Source organism: Dromaius novaehollandiae, chromosome 24 (genome assembly GCF_036370855.1).
Source record: "Dromaius novaehollandiae isolate bDroNov1 chromosome 24, bDroNov1.hap1, whole genome shotgun sequence".
In the NCBI taxonomy this organism is placed as follows: Eukaryota; Metazoa; Chordata; class Aves; order Casuariiformes; family Dromaiidae; genus Dromaius; species Dromaius novaehollandiae.
In genome coordinates this window covers 470,348-486,610 of record NC_088121.1, presented here as the reverse complement: position 1 = coordinate 486,610, position 16,263 = coordinate 470,348, and the positions used below count along the sequence as shown (strand labels likewise).

Below are 16,263 nucleotides of genomic sequence, written 5' to 3'. Positions count from 1 at the left end.
ATGTTTAGCAAATAGAGCAAGTCTAAGTAACTAGCAAATGCCTAGGAAAACCCATAAAACTTCCCTGAAAAGTAAGTGCATAAACTTGCCATCTAGTGATTTCTGATAGAATTTCCAAAATGTTCAAAATAACCGTAAATCCTGAAATCAGCAGGCAGTTGTGCAGCAGTTCATTATAATGCTATGCACAGCTTCATAGTCTGATGTGCTGGAACTTAGTGGTTATAGGGATCAGTTACCAGTGCCTATCTAAATAAACCCCCCCTGCTCTCGTTGGGTGAGGCAGAGGCTAGAGAATGTACACTGTCTTACTAGATTTAGAAAAGATCCCCAAAATCATCAATGCTATCATCATAGCGTTTCCCAAGCTCCCTCAGAGGCCGTCTGCCTGAAAACGAGTGCCATTTTTCTGAGGACAGCCCTGCCGGAGCTGCTGTGGTAGGTTCCCTGAGAACGCTTGCCTTTCACGTGCTTTCCCATAAACTGTGGACCTGCAGTTCTGACAGCTGTGGCAGTAGCTCATGTGACTCCCTCCCAGGGCTTCAGTACACTCTGCTGGACCCCTCTCCTCTTTTGATCTTTCTGATTTTGCTGATACTTGCTGCTTTAATGATGGTGAACATCACAGAGAAGCAACATTGGCAAGCAGTGCAAAACCTGATCTCCCATGACCCTCTCCCAACAACATGACTTGTATCTGATTCTTGAATTTGTAGATGTGCTAATAGATACATAAAAAAAAAAATTATTTGCTTACAAACATGCTCTGCCATATACCAGCTGATAAGCTGGCAGGAACTATGCTGTCAGTATACAGCTGGTGTCTGAGAGTGATGAGTGTTGGAACATCTCAACCGCTTGAGTCAGCTCCCTTGGAAGTCAATGGGAGTTTTGCCATTGGACTCAGTGCAGCCAGAGTTAGGCTGTGATTGACGGCATACTAAAACCCCTTTGCAGAAAGAAGTAAAGAAAATAGGGACAGCTATCATAAATGCTGCAAAGTTCTTTTTGAGCAGAGCTGAACAAAGGAGGGTTTTTGAAAAGGTTTTCAGGGTTTAAAACTTCCTGCTCAGGAAATGTTGAAACAAGAACAATTGAGCCTGTTTTTCATCCAGAATGAAATCCCGGCTAAATCATAACAATTACATGAAATACATCAATTCTGAAGGACCTGTGTATGCCCATGCCAGTTCTTGAACTTGATCTGAGACAACATAGCACAAGGGAGTCAGCTACAGAGGTTGTCACTGGTTCACATTTAGTACCGATCTTTTATGTCTTGAAATCATTTTTGCTTTATGAATTGCACTGGTGGTCTGAGTCCTAAGAACATTGAAGAGAGGCTCCTTCTGCAGTTAGGCAGTTCAGGGATCTTGGAGTGTCTTGACCATCTGTCCTGTAGGGTTGTTTGGAATGTGTTTGAGTAGAAGACTAGAAGGTAACAGAAAGACAGAAGCACAGAATGAAACGTCTGCAGAGGATGATCAAGAGGTAAATGGACAGTGTGGTCCAGGTGAAATTCAGTGTAGGTAGGAACAAGATTAAAGGGATCTTGAAAAAATGATCTGAACTATTCATACTTGTTAGTGCTGTCAAAAATCACATTGCCTTTGTTAGGAAATTCAAGCTGTGTGAAAATAATTTAATTATACCTGAGGTTTTCCATGTTACAGCAGATTTGGGATAATGAGCATGTGTACCTAGCATGGGCCGGTTGCATAGGGACAAATGGGAAGCTTGATTCAAAATGAAACTGTGAGTAATAAAAAGATGCCTTTCCCGTTTCTGATTTACAAGCCTGTAAACATAGGCAAACATGGAGCTGGAGATAAGATACCATGTACTGTGTTAAGCAAAAAACAGTCCAAGAATGCACTGAGTGTTCCAAACAGACTACTGAGGCTGTAGTTGTGCTGGATGTGTTTCATACCTAATCTCTGAATGCAAGGTTTTCTGTCTAGGGCACTTCACAGAAAAAAGCAGGAATAAAATAACTTTCTTTGCTGGCAAAACAGTGTTTTAAATAGCATCAAATAATAGTGATGTATTATTATTTCTTACGTTTTTTTTAGTCTTTCACGTCTGCCTTGTTCTAATGATAGGTCTCTATAAAGAAATAGTGATTCAGTGCTGATTTTTGTCACAGAGTTTTCCAAAACATACATGTTCTTAATTTGTATGAAACACATTTTAGTTTACTAGGTAGAGTGGCATTCACAAGACTTGCCAGTCCGAGGTCAACTTTTAGATATAGACTTGCAGAACAAACCTATTAGCTTTGTATTTAATGTATATACTTTTAACATGACCTATATAAACTCTAGTGCCTACCCACTCCTGAGGTCTGCTTGCTTAAGCTGCAATGAAGTCAGAAAACGCAATCACCTTGACTTGCCTGGTGATAATCAGGAAGGAACTATCAGGTTGTGAAAAATACAGACACAAGTATCTGAAATAAAGCAAGACACATGCAGAACAACTGCCGTGGTGCCTGCCAATGGCAGTGGTAGCATGTCCTTGCTCTCTTCTTTAAGGCTTGTGTTGAGAGTAAGAGGTGCCTTTCCATGAAATCTCCCGAAGCATATTACTTTTTATTACTTCATCATCTAAATCATTAATTAAGTTAAATTAGCTGATGGAGACTATTTGGATGTATAGGTAATCATTTTTATCATCAGAATCTTTTCTGAATTATACATGAGGAGAGTAATGTTTTAAAACTACCCTTCATCACTTCCCTATTTCTGAGCAGCTCCATCTGCTCATTTTGGAACTGGCTCAGGTGGTTGGTTAATTCCCAGAGAGAGAGGTGCTGCTGGACCTCCCACCCCGATCAGGCCAAAACAAACCAACACACACACCCCAACATTCACAACCTGCCTGGCCGTAACCTCCGTTATCCTTAATGAGTAAAATAGGCCCAAGTTCCTTGGAAACTGGAAGACTGAAAGTAAGATGTAACTCTATTTCGAGAGATGCTACCAAGACCGCACAATTGGTGAAGCATTTGGTATCATTTTTATGTATTCATTCACAATGATTAAAAGCATACGTCGTAACAGTCTTTATGAAGAGTAACGAAGAGCTTAGAATTTTCTTTGCTTTAGCACTTTTCAAAATTACTCTGAAAAAAATTGTTAACAATTCCCTCTTAGGTTTCTTTGCCTCTTCCCTAAGCAATGCAACTCTTCTGTAACATAGGCTTCAAAAATCTGATACCATAATCTAACAAAGTCCTCACTGAAAATCTGCCACTTAAAATTTCCATTAATAGAGGAAAAAATACAAGTTTCTGTTTGGCCTCCATTTCTTCCTGACTTTAATGAGAGCTTCTCCTGCAAACAGTGAGGAAAGCCTCTGATCCCTGAAGCTGCTGAGTTCCAGACTACAGATGGAGGGGGAGCATGCTTTGTAGGGTTGCTCTATTATTAATGCTGATTTTACATTGGCACCATATGAAGGGATGGTTTTCAACTGCCAGCACCATCTTGCCAGTTCTCAAGGAACTTGGAGACATGACTGTCTGTCTTCTCATCTCTGGGATGTGCAGGATGCTCCCCAGTGTTCAGCCGCGCACACAAGCTCTTGTGCTGTTGCCCTTGCAGTCAGCAGAGGTGAGCACTGTCCTGCTCCCGTGCGCGCATGGGAAGGTGCACTGCGGGCTCTTATCACAGGCTGGCTTCGGGGCAGCTGCAAGGGGCAGCTTAACTGGCTTTAATTTTGTGCCTTATACATCAGAAGTTACCTTCTGCTACGGGTGTTTTCAAGGCAGTTTCATTAGACAAGTATCTCCTTGGCACGGGTGTCTGTCTGTAGCTCTAGTCCTCTGTGGCCTTCGTAAGAGAGCACTCCCATTAGCACAGCTTCGCAAGCAAATGATGGCTTGTGTTCCACCTCCCACTCAGAACTGGGCTCTAACAGCATTAATGAAACATTAGAGTTTTAATTACACCATTATCCTATTTATTTTTATAAATAATTCCAGAGCAGTCATTACAGTTTGTGAACTTAGGAGTAAATGACTTAAGGGAAAGATATCAAGTTCTCAATCTTGTTATTATCTGTTGTACAATCTTCCTGGGATGCTATTGGGAAACTAGCTGAGTTTTTTCTGTTGGTGTTGTTAAGATGATTCATTTACTCACACCGTGGTAACATACTCTGAGCTTCCTACCTGAAATGTTTGTGTCAGGAGGACAGCGCAGCAGTGCGTCAAAGCAAAGTTGCATTTCTTTTCCTTTTCTCAACTCCCTGCAGAAGGTGGTGCATTCAGAGAGAGAGTGGAGCATTAAACTAACCTGCAGGAGTAAGTGCCTTGCAATTGTTCCAAAATTTCTGTGCACGAGTTCTGCAAACGACACTGTCCGTTACAATCTCAAGCTTTGGCAGCTTGCTGTTTTTATCATAAAGCGGCAAGATCTTCAAAAGACAAGAAATTGTAGGGCTGTCTGGAAAGAACCTGTGCTTGGGTGTACGCTGTAGTGCTGTTAGCTTCTTTGGCTCCTCCTTCTCTCTTTCTTCAAATGTACTGAAAATGTGACTATTACTGATTTTCTCAGGTGCATTTCCATATATTCAAGATAGTCTAATGTGGACCAGAACTGATAAAAGCACTTGATAAAAGGAGATCACGTATCCGGCTAGCCAGAGCAAATTATCTGGTGTTTGTTGTGACTGGCGTTTTCAGGAGTCTTGCAAACGTTGGTGTTGTATGGGTTGAAAATGATTCAGACTGAGCAAACAAAGAGAACAGTGAGACTGCAAGCAACAGGCACTCAAGGAGGAGGAAGCTATTTGCAAACTCTGGCCTGTCTTGTCTTTTCCACCTCTTTTACAGAATAGTTCTGATTTCAGAGAAATATGGAACATAATGGGATCTAAGTATCGCTCTTTCTGTCATAATTTTAATAATTATAAAACAACAGAAGGAAGATAAATCTAGGCAACACTGGGCGGGGGAGAGGTCCGGCTACCTAACTTTTGTCCTCTGTTCTCCTTGTAGAACCCAGACATCGTGTTGGTGCATTACCTGAATGTACCTGCCATCGAGGACTGTGGAAAACCATGCGGCCCTATCTTGTGCTCAATAAACACTGACAAGAAAGAATGGGCAAAATGGACAAAAGAGGAACTCATTGGACAGCTCAAGCCGATGTGTGAGTATCTGCAGGCTTTTTTGCTCTTTTGCTCTCTGTGGAGTTAATTTAGAGTGCAGTGTCTCTCCCTGCCACGGACCTTCCCTCCAAATGAGTCATTGGTCACCTTCAATCTCAACTTGCATCTGCATGCATTTTCTTTCTTGCCAATACTAAACACACCTGGGAGGCATCCTCTCTGTGTGTCAGTCATCAGCTCTTTCCCCCTAGAGGTTTTTACTGAAAACCCATTTATGTAGTATGTGAGAACTACCCAGACTGTCCTAGAAAAGATCATGTTAAGTTACTCTTTACACGCTTTCTGCTAGGAATGTGCGTATTGTCTTGTATTTTCAAGCCCTATTTGTAGGCACCTACTCACTTACTAAGAACATTTACAGTACTAGCAGGTAGGTTTCCCCTAAGGCTACTCCATGTTCATGTTGTAATATTGTCAGATCAGATTGCATTGCTGCTGTTTACCGAGGGACTCTGGGAACTGAGTATCTTTTTTAATCAGCAAGGTGCCCACGCTGAGAAGCTTCTTTCAAATGCAAACTGTCTAGGCAAAATTTCTATTAAAGTTAGAGAAATCTATGTCCTGTCGGTTGTCTGCACAGCAAAATAGTGGAGTCAGATTCCTTGGTGATGCAGTTCTGTGAACTTCAGTGCAGTCACTATCTCATAATCAGTTGCCCAGCACCACTGGTCAGTTCGGTTTAGTTTGAAACTCCAGGTTGTTCTTGAAAGCCCAATTCTAGAACTCGGGTGTATCTCCTCATCCCAGCTGAAAAAGCCATGGATATGGTGTGTTTTAGGATGAGTATCATTTACCCATTTACCTGTTTTTAAATTCTCAACTTTTCAGTATAAAGAGAAGGCTGCTTAGGTGTACAGAATCATCAGGAAGTTCGCTCTGCAAACAGGCATCTCTGTGGGTCTCTTTGCATCTGCTTTGAAGTAGAATATTTTCTTTAACATCACAGTTAAAAGGAACTAACAATCAAGGAGAGCCTGATGTGCTCTTAACAACGTATCTTACAATTTACAATTTTTTGGGAACCAAAGCTCTCCCTGAAGTTGAGAGCTTTAGCCTTCTGAATGTAGATTCAGTGAGATTTTTTCCTAGGTTGTAACTCTAACAATTAAGTTTGAGATTGAACTGTAATCTCTAGACTCTTGAGGGCAAACCTACCTGTCAGTGTATTATTCTCTATGCGTACTAATAGGTTCAGTGGATGAATCTAGTGACGAGACAGTGGAGTTAGCACCAGATGGGCTATATTCTGCAAAACTGAGTGGAGAATGACTTGCTGTACCTACAGGAAACTCATCTTGATGAATTTATGGAAAGAAGTCTAATTTTCTCTGAAATAAAACATGGCAAAAATTTGCAGCCAAATGTCACAGTTAAAACTGTTGTGTTTGGCAAGGTTGCTGTACTGCATGAAGAAGGATGCCCTTTCAGTAACAACACTTTTTTTAAAATGAAGGTTTTTTCCCCCCCTTGGCTTCAGAACCTTTCTAATGCCGTTATAAAAACATTTAATTTGCAAAGATATTATTAGTACAGCACTGACATTTAATACATGAATCAGGAGTATCTTAAGTAGCTTCAGGCAGCCAACACATTCTTGCCACTGTAAACACCAGGTTTTTTCCTGCAGTTAGCTTGTCTCAAACGTTACCTCACACTTGCATCTGTTGCAGCCAGTCCCTATCACCTAGAAGTTACTTATCTCACCAAGATCTTACACTGCTCCTTACACAGATTTAGAATGACAAAAGTCCCATTCCAACAAGGGAGCCTACGCTCTTGTTTTGCACCACTGATAACTCTTACAAGTCAGCACAGTCTGTGCAAACAGCTCACATAGAAGGGATCAGTTCTGGTTGTTCTGTTTTAGTATCCATCCAGCTCTGACTTTCCTCTTTATTGCAGAGATCTGAAGAAAAGGATATGATACAGAATACAGTTAGCACAGCAGTACACTGCACCTGTGTAAATAACTTCACCTTGCCATGCTCGCACAGGTCATGATATTTAATGTGGTTTTGTGATTATGGGTATTCCACAAATTGCCAGATATGAAGAGATGAGATCAGCAGGAGTCTCAGGGCAAAATGTTTGTCCTCCAGTACTTTCTATTAGACTACGTGGGGATACTGCCCAAAATGCCAGCCAGTTCCTCTCAGTGTTAAGCAACTGTCGCTTGAGAAGATTATATTGTATGTCCTCCCAAGAAGAGTATGTCCCAATATGTACATTCATGTCTTTGCAATCAAAGATAGAAATTAGGCATAATGTAGATCTGTAAGCAGGAGAAAATGAATTCAGCAGCCATAATACTGAATCTAGGTGCTAATATCTGAGTCAAAAAAAACCCTGGTCTGCCTTTCTCTCTCACCCCCACCCCCAGATGGATGCTGGTATCATGCCAGGCTTTCAGTAATTAGAGGGTCACAAGCATGACAAAAATGAAGCACATTGCACTGATGCATCTCAGCTGTCAGTGAATGATCAATCCCACACTGACTGTAATATTATTAATTCTAAGTGTACGCCGCTCCTTTGTTGCATCCTGAACTCTGCAGGCCCTGCTGTTTCTTGTTGGGGGGAGGGAAGCAGCCAGGCTTTGGGCATCCGTGCCAGAGCTTTGCAGCACCACTGCGCTGTCTACAAGAAGAGGTAGCAAGGAGAGGACTCGTGGGAAGTCAACAGCCAGTGATGCTCTCCCAAGTCAGTAGTCCTGCTGTGTCTGTCATCTAACGTACGATTTCTGCTTTCCCTTTAATTGTCCAAGAGACAGAAGCATAGTGATTGATACCATTTTTATGTATTAATTCACAATGATCATTTAAGAAACATCCCCATTTTTTTTGCTCCTCCATATATTCCTTTTCCATACAAAGTTGGAGGAGAGACCCCCAAGTAGAGGAGAGGGAGAAAATGACATGTTTGCTAGAAAAAAGAACCATATTACCCTGGGACTAATTACATTAGACAGAAATCCAAGATGTTCAAGGTATGGCTGAGACTGTACAAGTGCCTTAATATTAAACAGGAGAGGAAGTGGCAGCCTGTTAAAAAATCTGCAGTGCATCAAGAAAATTATGTGAAAACTACAACAAACTAACCATAAATTTAATAACACTTGGCTCTTTTATGTCTCAGGAGGGAAGAGTGAAATTCTGCACAATTATTCAGACTATGTATGCATGTGCACGTCTCTGTTTATGAATACATATCATGGAAAATACATACTTAGAAATGTAGCTAAAATAAAAGCTTTAGATTCTGATCAGACTTAGAAAACAAAGAGGACATAACTAACCATGTTCAGGGAACACAGAGGAGCACTGCTTGCCAAGAAGACATCAGATTTGATTCCAAAATGAGGTGTGCCATGAAATTCTGGAGCCAAACACATTAGTTTCATCACATTTTCACATTAATCACATTCTTTCAGACTTCACAGTTTGATTTCCTGATGTTTCCAAATTTCTCTGCCCTAAAGCAGAGTCGTTAATAACAATCAAAATGTTGTGCATAGTGTCATTGGTGAAATCAGAGTCTAACTTGTAGGCAGTCATCTTTTTACCTGTTCCATATCATGATTCATATAGTTTTATTCCTCTAAACTTTGAAGCTATGTAAGGTTTCTGTCGTTTCTTTCATTTCCTTGCTTAGCAAGCAAACTGAAGCAAACAAGTTTGAAAGGGCTGGACATGCTATTTGGCACCTCCAGCAGGATGATTCCTCCCTCCTTCAAAGTTAGGAGACAGGTGTTCCTTGTCTTAGAATTATAACCATGCATTAGGTAGGACTGGAACATGCTATAAAGCCTCACTAAAACTTTCTGTTGCTGATGACAGGCCTGTGATAATCTTACTGACAGCAGTGTCCTAACCGGTTATCTGAATCATTATGTGTTTATGAATGGGACACTTGTGCAAAATGAAAAGTGATAATTTATGAAAATCCTGGGAGAACTTTGTTTGAGACACCTGTAAGTTATTTCAGTAAGCCCGATATGAAGAATGGGCCTCATCTTGACATTGCCTTCCATTTTTTTCCCTCTTGTGCGCCCTTATATTCTCACTTTGAGGTTTCTGTGAACCGATGTCCTTTGAGGCATCTGATCGTAAAGGCAAAATGCAGTGGCAGAATCCAACTCAGCAGAATTCTGTATATACACGCCCTATGATCCGCAAAGTGTGGGCCAGCTCATGTCGGGGGTTTCTCCAAATCTTCCCCTTTTGGCTTTCTCATCTCTTAGCTGGCCAAGTATGAGTTGCAAGTTCACAGCTGGTGCTACATTGCAATACTTGTTTCAGGTCCACTATAGTTTAGAACTATCTTTCTTTCTGAAAGAAAGCCTATTTTCATTCCTTTGCTGCCTGGAAACTGATTGGTCCTGCTCATGCTGCCTGCACACAGCCACAGCTAGGGAATCCGAAGGTTTCATATGGAACCGGTCAAACTTAAGACCTTTGGGCATGAGAAGTTCTTGCTTCACCTGAATTGCCTATCCCCGAAGGCACCAATTCTTCTTATTCCACATGTGTAAATGAAACAATCTGAGGCTTTTGGAGGTGACCTAAAACTGCATCACTGTGTTCTCACAACTGGAGAGGGAATTAAACACTAGTAGCCCAGTATGACTTTTAAATAGCAGTAGTCAACATGAATATGGTTTGAAGACTTGACTCATTTTTTTAAATCTTGACTTAAATTTATATTAAATTTTAGTAATTGTTTTTAAGGCTTTTGTATTGAATCTTAAAGATTAACTCTACAAAAATGCTATATGGAATGATTTTAAACATTCTGTAACTCAGAGGTAGGAAGTGACCCTCAATGCAAACTGAAGGTTGCCAGCGTAGTTTCAACTCACCTCAACATAAGAATTAACTTAGGTTCTTTAAAAGAGTTTGGGTTTTAGTAATGCAGATGTCCAGTTTTGTTGGAATAATATTTGTTAATATAATTGACTTTATTTTAATAAAAAGGAGAATACAATGCTAGATACTAGATGGATTCTCCCATCCACCACTCTTGCCTTTGAATAACTTCCATTCAATTGGCTTAATAGCCAATATCTGCCACCTGCTTGATTTCTCATTTTCTCACCAAGACGTACCTCAGCCTTTTCATTCCTCCAAGTGCGTGGCTCTAAACATCAGTCACATGAGAGAAGTGCACCATTCCTTTCCCTCTTACTCGTGTCCTTGGGGAAGTAGAGGCCGTAGCACGGGGCTGCAGCCAGGGAGAGGCAGATGCACCCCGGTCTGTAAGCAGCCCTGTGATTTCCCTTCTGTTCCTCCACCTCAAAAGCCAAATGCAGCTGGGCAGCAGGCTGATAGCTGCTATTGGCCCGAGGAGTCCAAGAGCTGGCAAAAAGCTGTGGTGCTGCACTGGGAGCAAGTGAGTTGCCAGTACTGTAGTGTATGGAGTGGTCTCCATCAGGAGACTAAGAAATGGGCTGGTAAGCAAGTCTTTTGGAAAAAAAAAAAAAAACAAAAAAAAAAACAGTCTTTGCAGGTTTGCCAGGGCAAATGTGTGCACTGGAATGTTTTACCTTGGAAACACAAACATCAAAAGGGCTGTGTACAAATACATGAGTGCCATGTCTGTTGAAGCTGAGCGCCATGTTTGTTGAAGCCAAGGTGAAAGAAACTTGTATATAGAGAGAGAATTGGTTAAATCTGTGGTGTTCTTTATTTCCCCAGAGGAACTTACTCCCATGTCTATGTGGGCTGCTCCTTAGGGAAATGTGGTTTCCATCAAAGATGAGTTTTATGTACTGTAGAAAGTTCCACTCTGCCAAAAGAAGAAAATTAGGAATGACTTTTCACCTGGCACTTTGGGCAGTCTTTCAGCAACCATTTGGAAATATTGCAGTGAAATAATCCTGATCTACAAACTTCAGTTTGTACAGTAATGAAATATTACCTTAAGGAAAACTAAATCAAATTATTTCCTGTTCCCCCCACCAAATTTGCATATTAAACCACATACAGTAATTATAGAGCCTTTCTGAGGATTCATAGGCATGCCAGCATTTATTTCCAGTTCTTCTGCAGTATTTGTCTCCCCTCTTAGCATTTGGCTGAAATACCTATCAGATTCAATACTGAAGCATGTACGAAGGTGATTCTTCTCTTTTCTCAGCAGTTCCGCCCAAGATGTTAAAAAAATTGTGCACTTGATTATGATGGCTGTGCTCCGACCACCCATCAATACATACGACAAAGTTGTGGAGATATGTTGAGAGTAGTGCCAAAATACAGACAGGCCTGATGAATGTATCGCTCTTGTCTATCCTCAGTGGAAGAGCTAGAAGCTCAGCACTTCCCGTGCACCGTATTTATGAACAATTTTTTCCCTGAATATTCTCCAGCCAGATTTTGCTAAAAAAACTTTTAAGAAAGATATGCATTAACCACTGAAAATTATGCTAAAAGAAGTGTCAAAATTAAAATTCATTAAAGCACTATCATATGTATCTCATTTGGCAATTTGGGTAGTTCCCTCCCCCTCCCTGGGACTTGCTAGAAACTGCAGCCCGTAAGCAGCATATAATCGTGGTAGAAGTATTCTTCTTCTTCTCTCTTAATGATTCAGGACAAAGACCAAAATATCTAATATTAGAGTATTAGGGGTTTGGAGGCTTTCTATCTGGACTATAGTCTTGGCGATTATAGAGTATCAGGAAATAAAACCAACAAAGACGCATTTCACAGCGAAGGTTCGTTTCCTTGTCGCTTAGTGCCACCTGGTGGTCAGCGACCACGTTTTCTGCCTCTGACGTGACTTCTCTGGTGCTAGAACGGGAACTAGCAGGCTGTGTCGTGCCTGCAGGCGAGGACGACCCTCATCCATGCTCTGGTGGCCAGCCCACCAGGGTCACTTCACTGAGACTTTGTGCTGGTGAGGGAAACAGGGCCCTATTCCCAACTGATTGGAGTGGATGCAAAATAACGGAAAGAATGAGAAATAAATGATCCAGAAGCTAAGATGAGATCACTTCGTAAGGTGGAAAGATGGGCCATCCTTCAAAGTCGTCTCTTTTATCTCCAGTGAGAGTAAGACCATAATCTTGTCTACAAGAACATTAACCATGGAGTTCAGATCTTGAATGGTTCCACTGGTATGTTGGGATTCTGTTTTTTATCATAGAAGGAGGCTTTTAAAGTATTTAAGCATTTTTTCTGCTGTCGTGACATCTGTCACAGTCCACACGTGCTATTGCAGCCTTGGGAACAGCTCTCTTGCTTCTTACACGCTCAGCCCAGATGCTGTCAGTCTCGGCCTGAGGTTGGGAGGAGCAGTCCTTGCTCTCTCCAGGACTAAGAGTGCCGGATCTGATCCGTCATGCATAATATGACCTGTGAGTACAGAAAATGACATAAAATTTAGCTTGATGAGCTGTTCGAGACTGCTGGACAGACGTTAGGACAGAGGGTAGTGAGAATGGGTGATAAGTACCCAGTGACTATGAGAAGTGATTGCACAGAGACAGTGGTAGGCAGCTGGGCTGTCAGCGCAAGCCGTTGGTATTTCTGTAGCATCCAGCATTAGCTCCAGTGAGTCTAATGGCATGAAGTGGAACAAGTCAGCTTTGTGCTGGATTATTTCAGTGGGAGCTTGGGGCTTCTGACAGGTCATGCATTTCCCAGAGCAGTGGGCTTTGCTGTGGGAGTAGAGTTTAATGAAAAATGTATTTCAAACAGAAGCCTAGAAAAGAGATGGGGAGACATACACCTGCCTGAGATAAAGATGCTCTATAGCCTGTTGTATCTCTTAGAAGTGCATGGTAAAACATCTGGTACCATTCATGAGAAGCAAAAAAATCTAAATCCTCTTGACTCAATTTCCCCACAACAAGTTGTTTTCATCCGAGGTCCCCAATGAACTATAATACCACATTTGTCTCTCTTCCAAATGCTAGTCTGCCATTCTCTGAAAGATGTCCTTGAACTGTGTGTCTGAGAAGCAGATGGAAAAGTTAACTCACTGTTAGTAGAAACACAGTTTGGCCGGCAGTGAAATACTGTGTGCATACTTAAAGCTGTATTCATTTCTTGTGAGCTGTGACAAGTGTAAGAGCATTCATTCTGTCCCTGCCAATTGAGCTTTAGATACTAGCTAAATTGAAATACAATCAGAGCCATGCACCTTTACACTTTTATTACGCTACATACAGTTCCAGAACTCAATAACGGGGCCATTTAGCAAATCAGATAAGAAATTCTGAGTATCACAGAAGGGAATGGCCCAATGATAACAACTTTGTCCTGATTAACATTGTCAGAGGCAGGAATTCTTAGTGAGATCTGCTTTTTATTGTAAGCGGGGAGCTTGTGGATTGCTATGAGAGCAATCTAAGGGAGTTAGCTTCAGCACTGTTCTTTCATGTGTGAGCAGCCTTGAACTTCAGGTGGTTATATGTAAAAATTGCTTTAGCTGTAAATAAAAGTTGCAAAAGTCTCACTTTGAGCTTCATAGTCCATGAATATAAGCAATATTCTGCTGGTCCTTTCTAAATATAAGCTAACTAACTATATTTAGTTCCTACTGGCTATTAAGTATCCAGTTGCAGTTACATCTGAGCAATTTTTCATGGAAGGGTTTCATTTTCAAAGACTTCTCTTTGAAGATTGACTAAGAGTGAAGCTACTGTACAGGTCCTTACAAAGACATTAAAATTCCATAAGTAATGTTAAGAAATGACAAATTTGCAAGGTGAATCTTCCCTGCTTGTATTCCCAGCAATGAGATTCAGGAAATCTTGTCTTCATAATCAACAAATAATGTATGCGTATGTGCTTTTTGTTAGCCTTCCTTTCATAATGAAGTAACCCAATAGAAATCTGCTTTCCTGCTGATTCACTGTGTGTCGAGAAGCCACATGTGACATGTTAAAAGCCATCTTGATAGTATTTGGTATTCAGTACTAACAACTCACCAACTCACAGGAGTTTTTCTTTAAAAGGGGGAGGGAGAAAATCTGCACAGTGGATGTGCCAAGATAGTGGATAATTTCCACTAAGCATCCAGACTTTTTTTTTTTTTTTTTTTTTTTTTTTTTTCAATCTGTCACCCTTCACTGGTTTTTTATTTTATAACCTTCACAACATACAGGGACCATAACCTCTAAAAAAGCTCACACCACATGGGCAGAAGCTGGAGTTGGAACCTTTTTTGATCAGCCAGAGCAAGGTTAGAGGAGGAACTTTCCTAAGCAGAGCCACCTGTTTGTGGACTTCATGGACTTGAAACTCCAAAGATGCCTTGAAATGCCAAAGATTAGAACATAGTCAGCAAGATCAGTAAGAAATGCATTCCCAAGATAGGTGTTGCTTCTGGGTGTGACAGCATAAAGGCCATGAAAAAGCTGAAGTAGAGGATAGGGTGTTTCCAAGAAAACTCAAGTGTTTGGAGACCTGCTTTCCGAATGCTACAGATATGTTCAGGAAAATCAAAAGCTTTGGTTTCTGCCTACTTCTTGCAATAGATCCATGATGGGAGTTTACTATAATGGAAGGACCTGAAAATAATACGGAGAGTACTGTGTGTATCCAGCTATAAAGCTGTCCTTTCTTAGCTTCCAGCTCACAGCTCGATTCAGGCTGAAGAAGAATCATCATGTATACATAAACCATGAGACATGATTCACTTATTAGACTTGCCCCCTATAATACCCTGCTCATCGTTGGATTTAGCAGCAGTAGGGCACAAACTATGACATACTGCTGTAAAATAGTCGTTCTATACATAGCAGTAATTCAGAGCTCACTTCTACAGCAAAGCATTTCTGAAGTTACCAAAAATAACTTAATGGAAAGTTTCACAGTGATAATTGCAGCTCAGTAACTTTCTATAGCGTAGCAGAAAAGTTCCAAACATTTTACTGCATTTTATCTCATTTCCATTGTGCTTTTTGCAAGACTGTTATTTGAACATTATTTTTAAAGCATAACATCACATGACAGGATTATGTCATAGAATAATCCTATGAACGTGAGTAGAGGTACTGAGGCAGGAAGCATGTGTAAACTTAAACTTACACATAATAACAGATATTGAGTGTTAAAAGGGAATTCAAAATTGTGAACCTACTGCAAAGCAAAATCTGTGGGGTACATTAGCAATAAATGTGGTTGTCAAGTAAGCATAGAGGGACTCATTACTAAACCAGCTGCAAAACGTTAAATAGCAGTATGAGAAAAAATGCTTACAAGTCTTACTTATGATATTTCTGTGACTTATCCAGTCCAGCAAATAGAAATACAAATTCTGGAGTATAAAATTAGACAAGGAGGCTGCGCTCCCGAGCAAAGTAACATCAGTGGGTGATGAGGAAATGGAGCAACAGGTGAAGGGAGGCATGCAAGAAAACTGCTTAGCAGACTAGAACCGGGACACCTCCTCCACCGGCTGCTTATGATGTGTTAAGTAAATGTCAAAGACCAGAATAGGGCTTTCATACAATAGCCACTCATGACGTCTTGTTATGATACCTGCCTCTTTGACAATGGCCAACAGCTATCACGAGCATGCCTTCCTTTTCTTCTAATATTCTTCTATGAAGCAGTTCGCAGCTTGTTCGTTGAGAGTTTGCAGATGTTTCTGAATATATAGTGATTATCAGCCCAGTGTGCTACTGCCACTTTCATGGCCCCACATCCGGCATGCGGGCATCTGTATATTTAGGGCTTAATCCAACACAGTTGAAGTCGGGGGAACTTTTAACCTTCATCCAGTAATACCAGGTTAAGGATTTTAGAGTACAACGTGCAAGGAGTATGCTTTGCTAGCGTGTCACAAACACTGAAAAGAACAAGCTCTTCAGGCCTGAACCACCAGGCAAGGGAGCATCCTGGAAATGATATTGCCAGCAGCCAGCGCTTCCCAAAATCTGCAAGTGTGCTCTAGTGCACAGAAATAAATTGTTTAGAGAGAAACTAAAGGAGATAGAAGATGCTTTGAGTCAGTTATCCTAGAGAAAATATTTTATAAATGTTATTTCCATTGTGAGTCAGGTTGAGAATATCGCTGTTAGGGGAAATTCTGCATCTAAAAAAATTCTGAGATGGAGCCTTTATTCAAATAACCAGTTTA

At 40.9% G+C, this 16,263-nt stretch overlaps 1 protein-coding gene across 9 annotated transcripts in view; it reads left to right on the top strand.

The window, feature by feature from the left end:
• Nucleotides 1-16,263, top strand: part of CAMTA1 (calmodulin binding transcription activator 1) — a 435,941-nt gene that overhangs the window by 350,164 nt on the left and 69,514 nt on the right. For all 9 annotated transcript variants that reach the window (XM_064525335.1, XM_064525333.1, XM_064525334.1 and 6 more), the window contains one exon: nucleotides 5,003-5,156. In XM_064525335.1, the coding sequence (XP_064381405.1) occupies nucleotides 5,003-5,156 (154 nt within the window). The remainder of the gene's footprint in view (nucleotides 1-5,002; nucleotides 5,157-16,263) is intronic.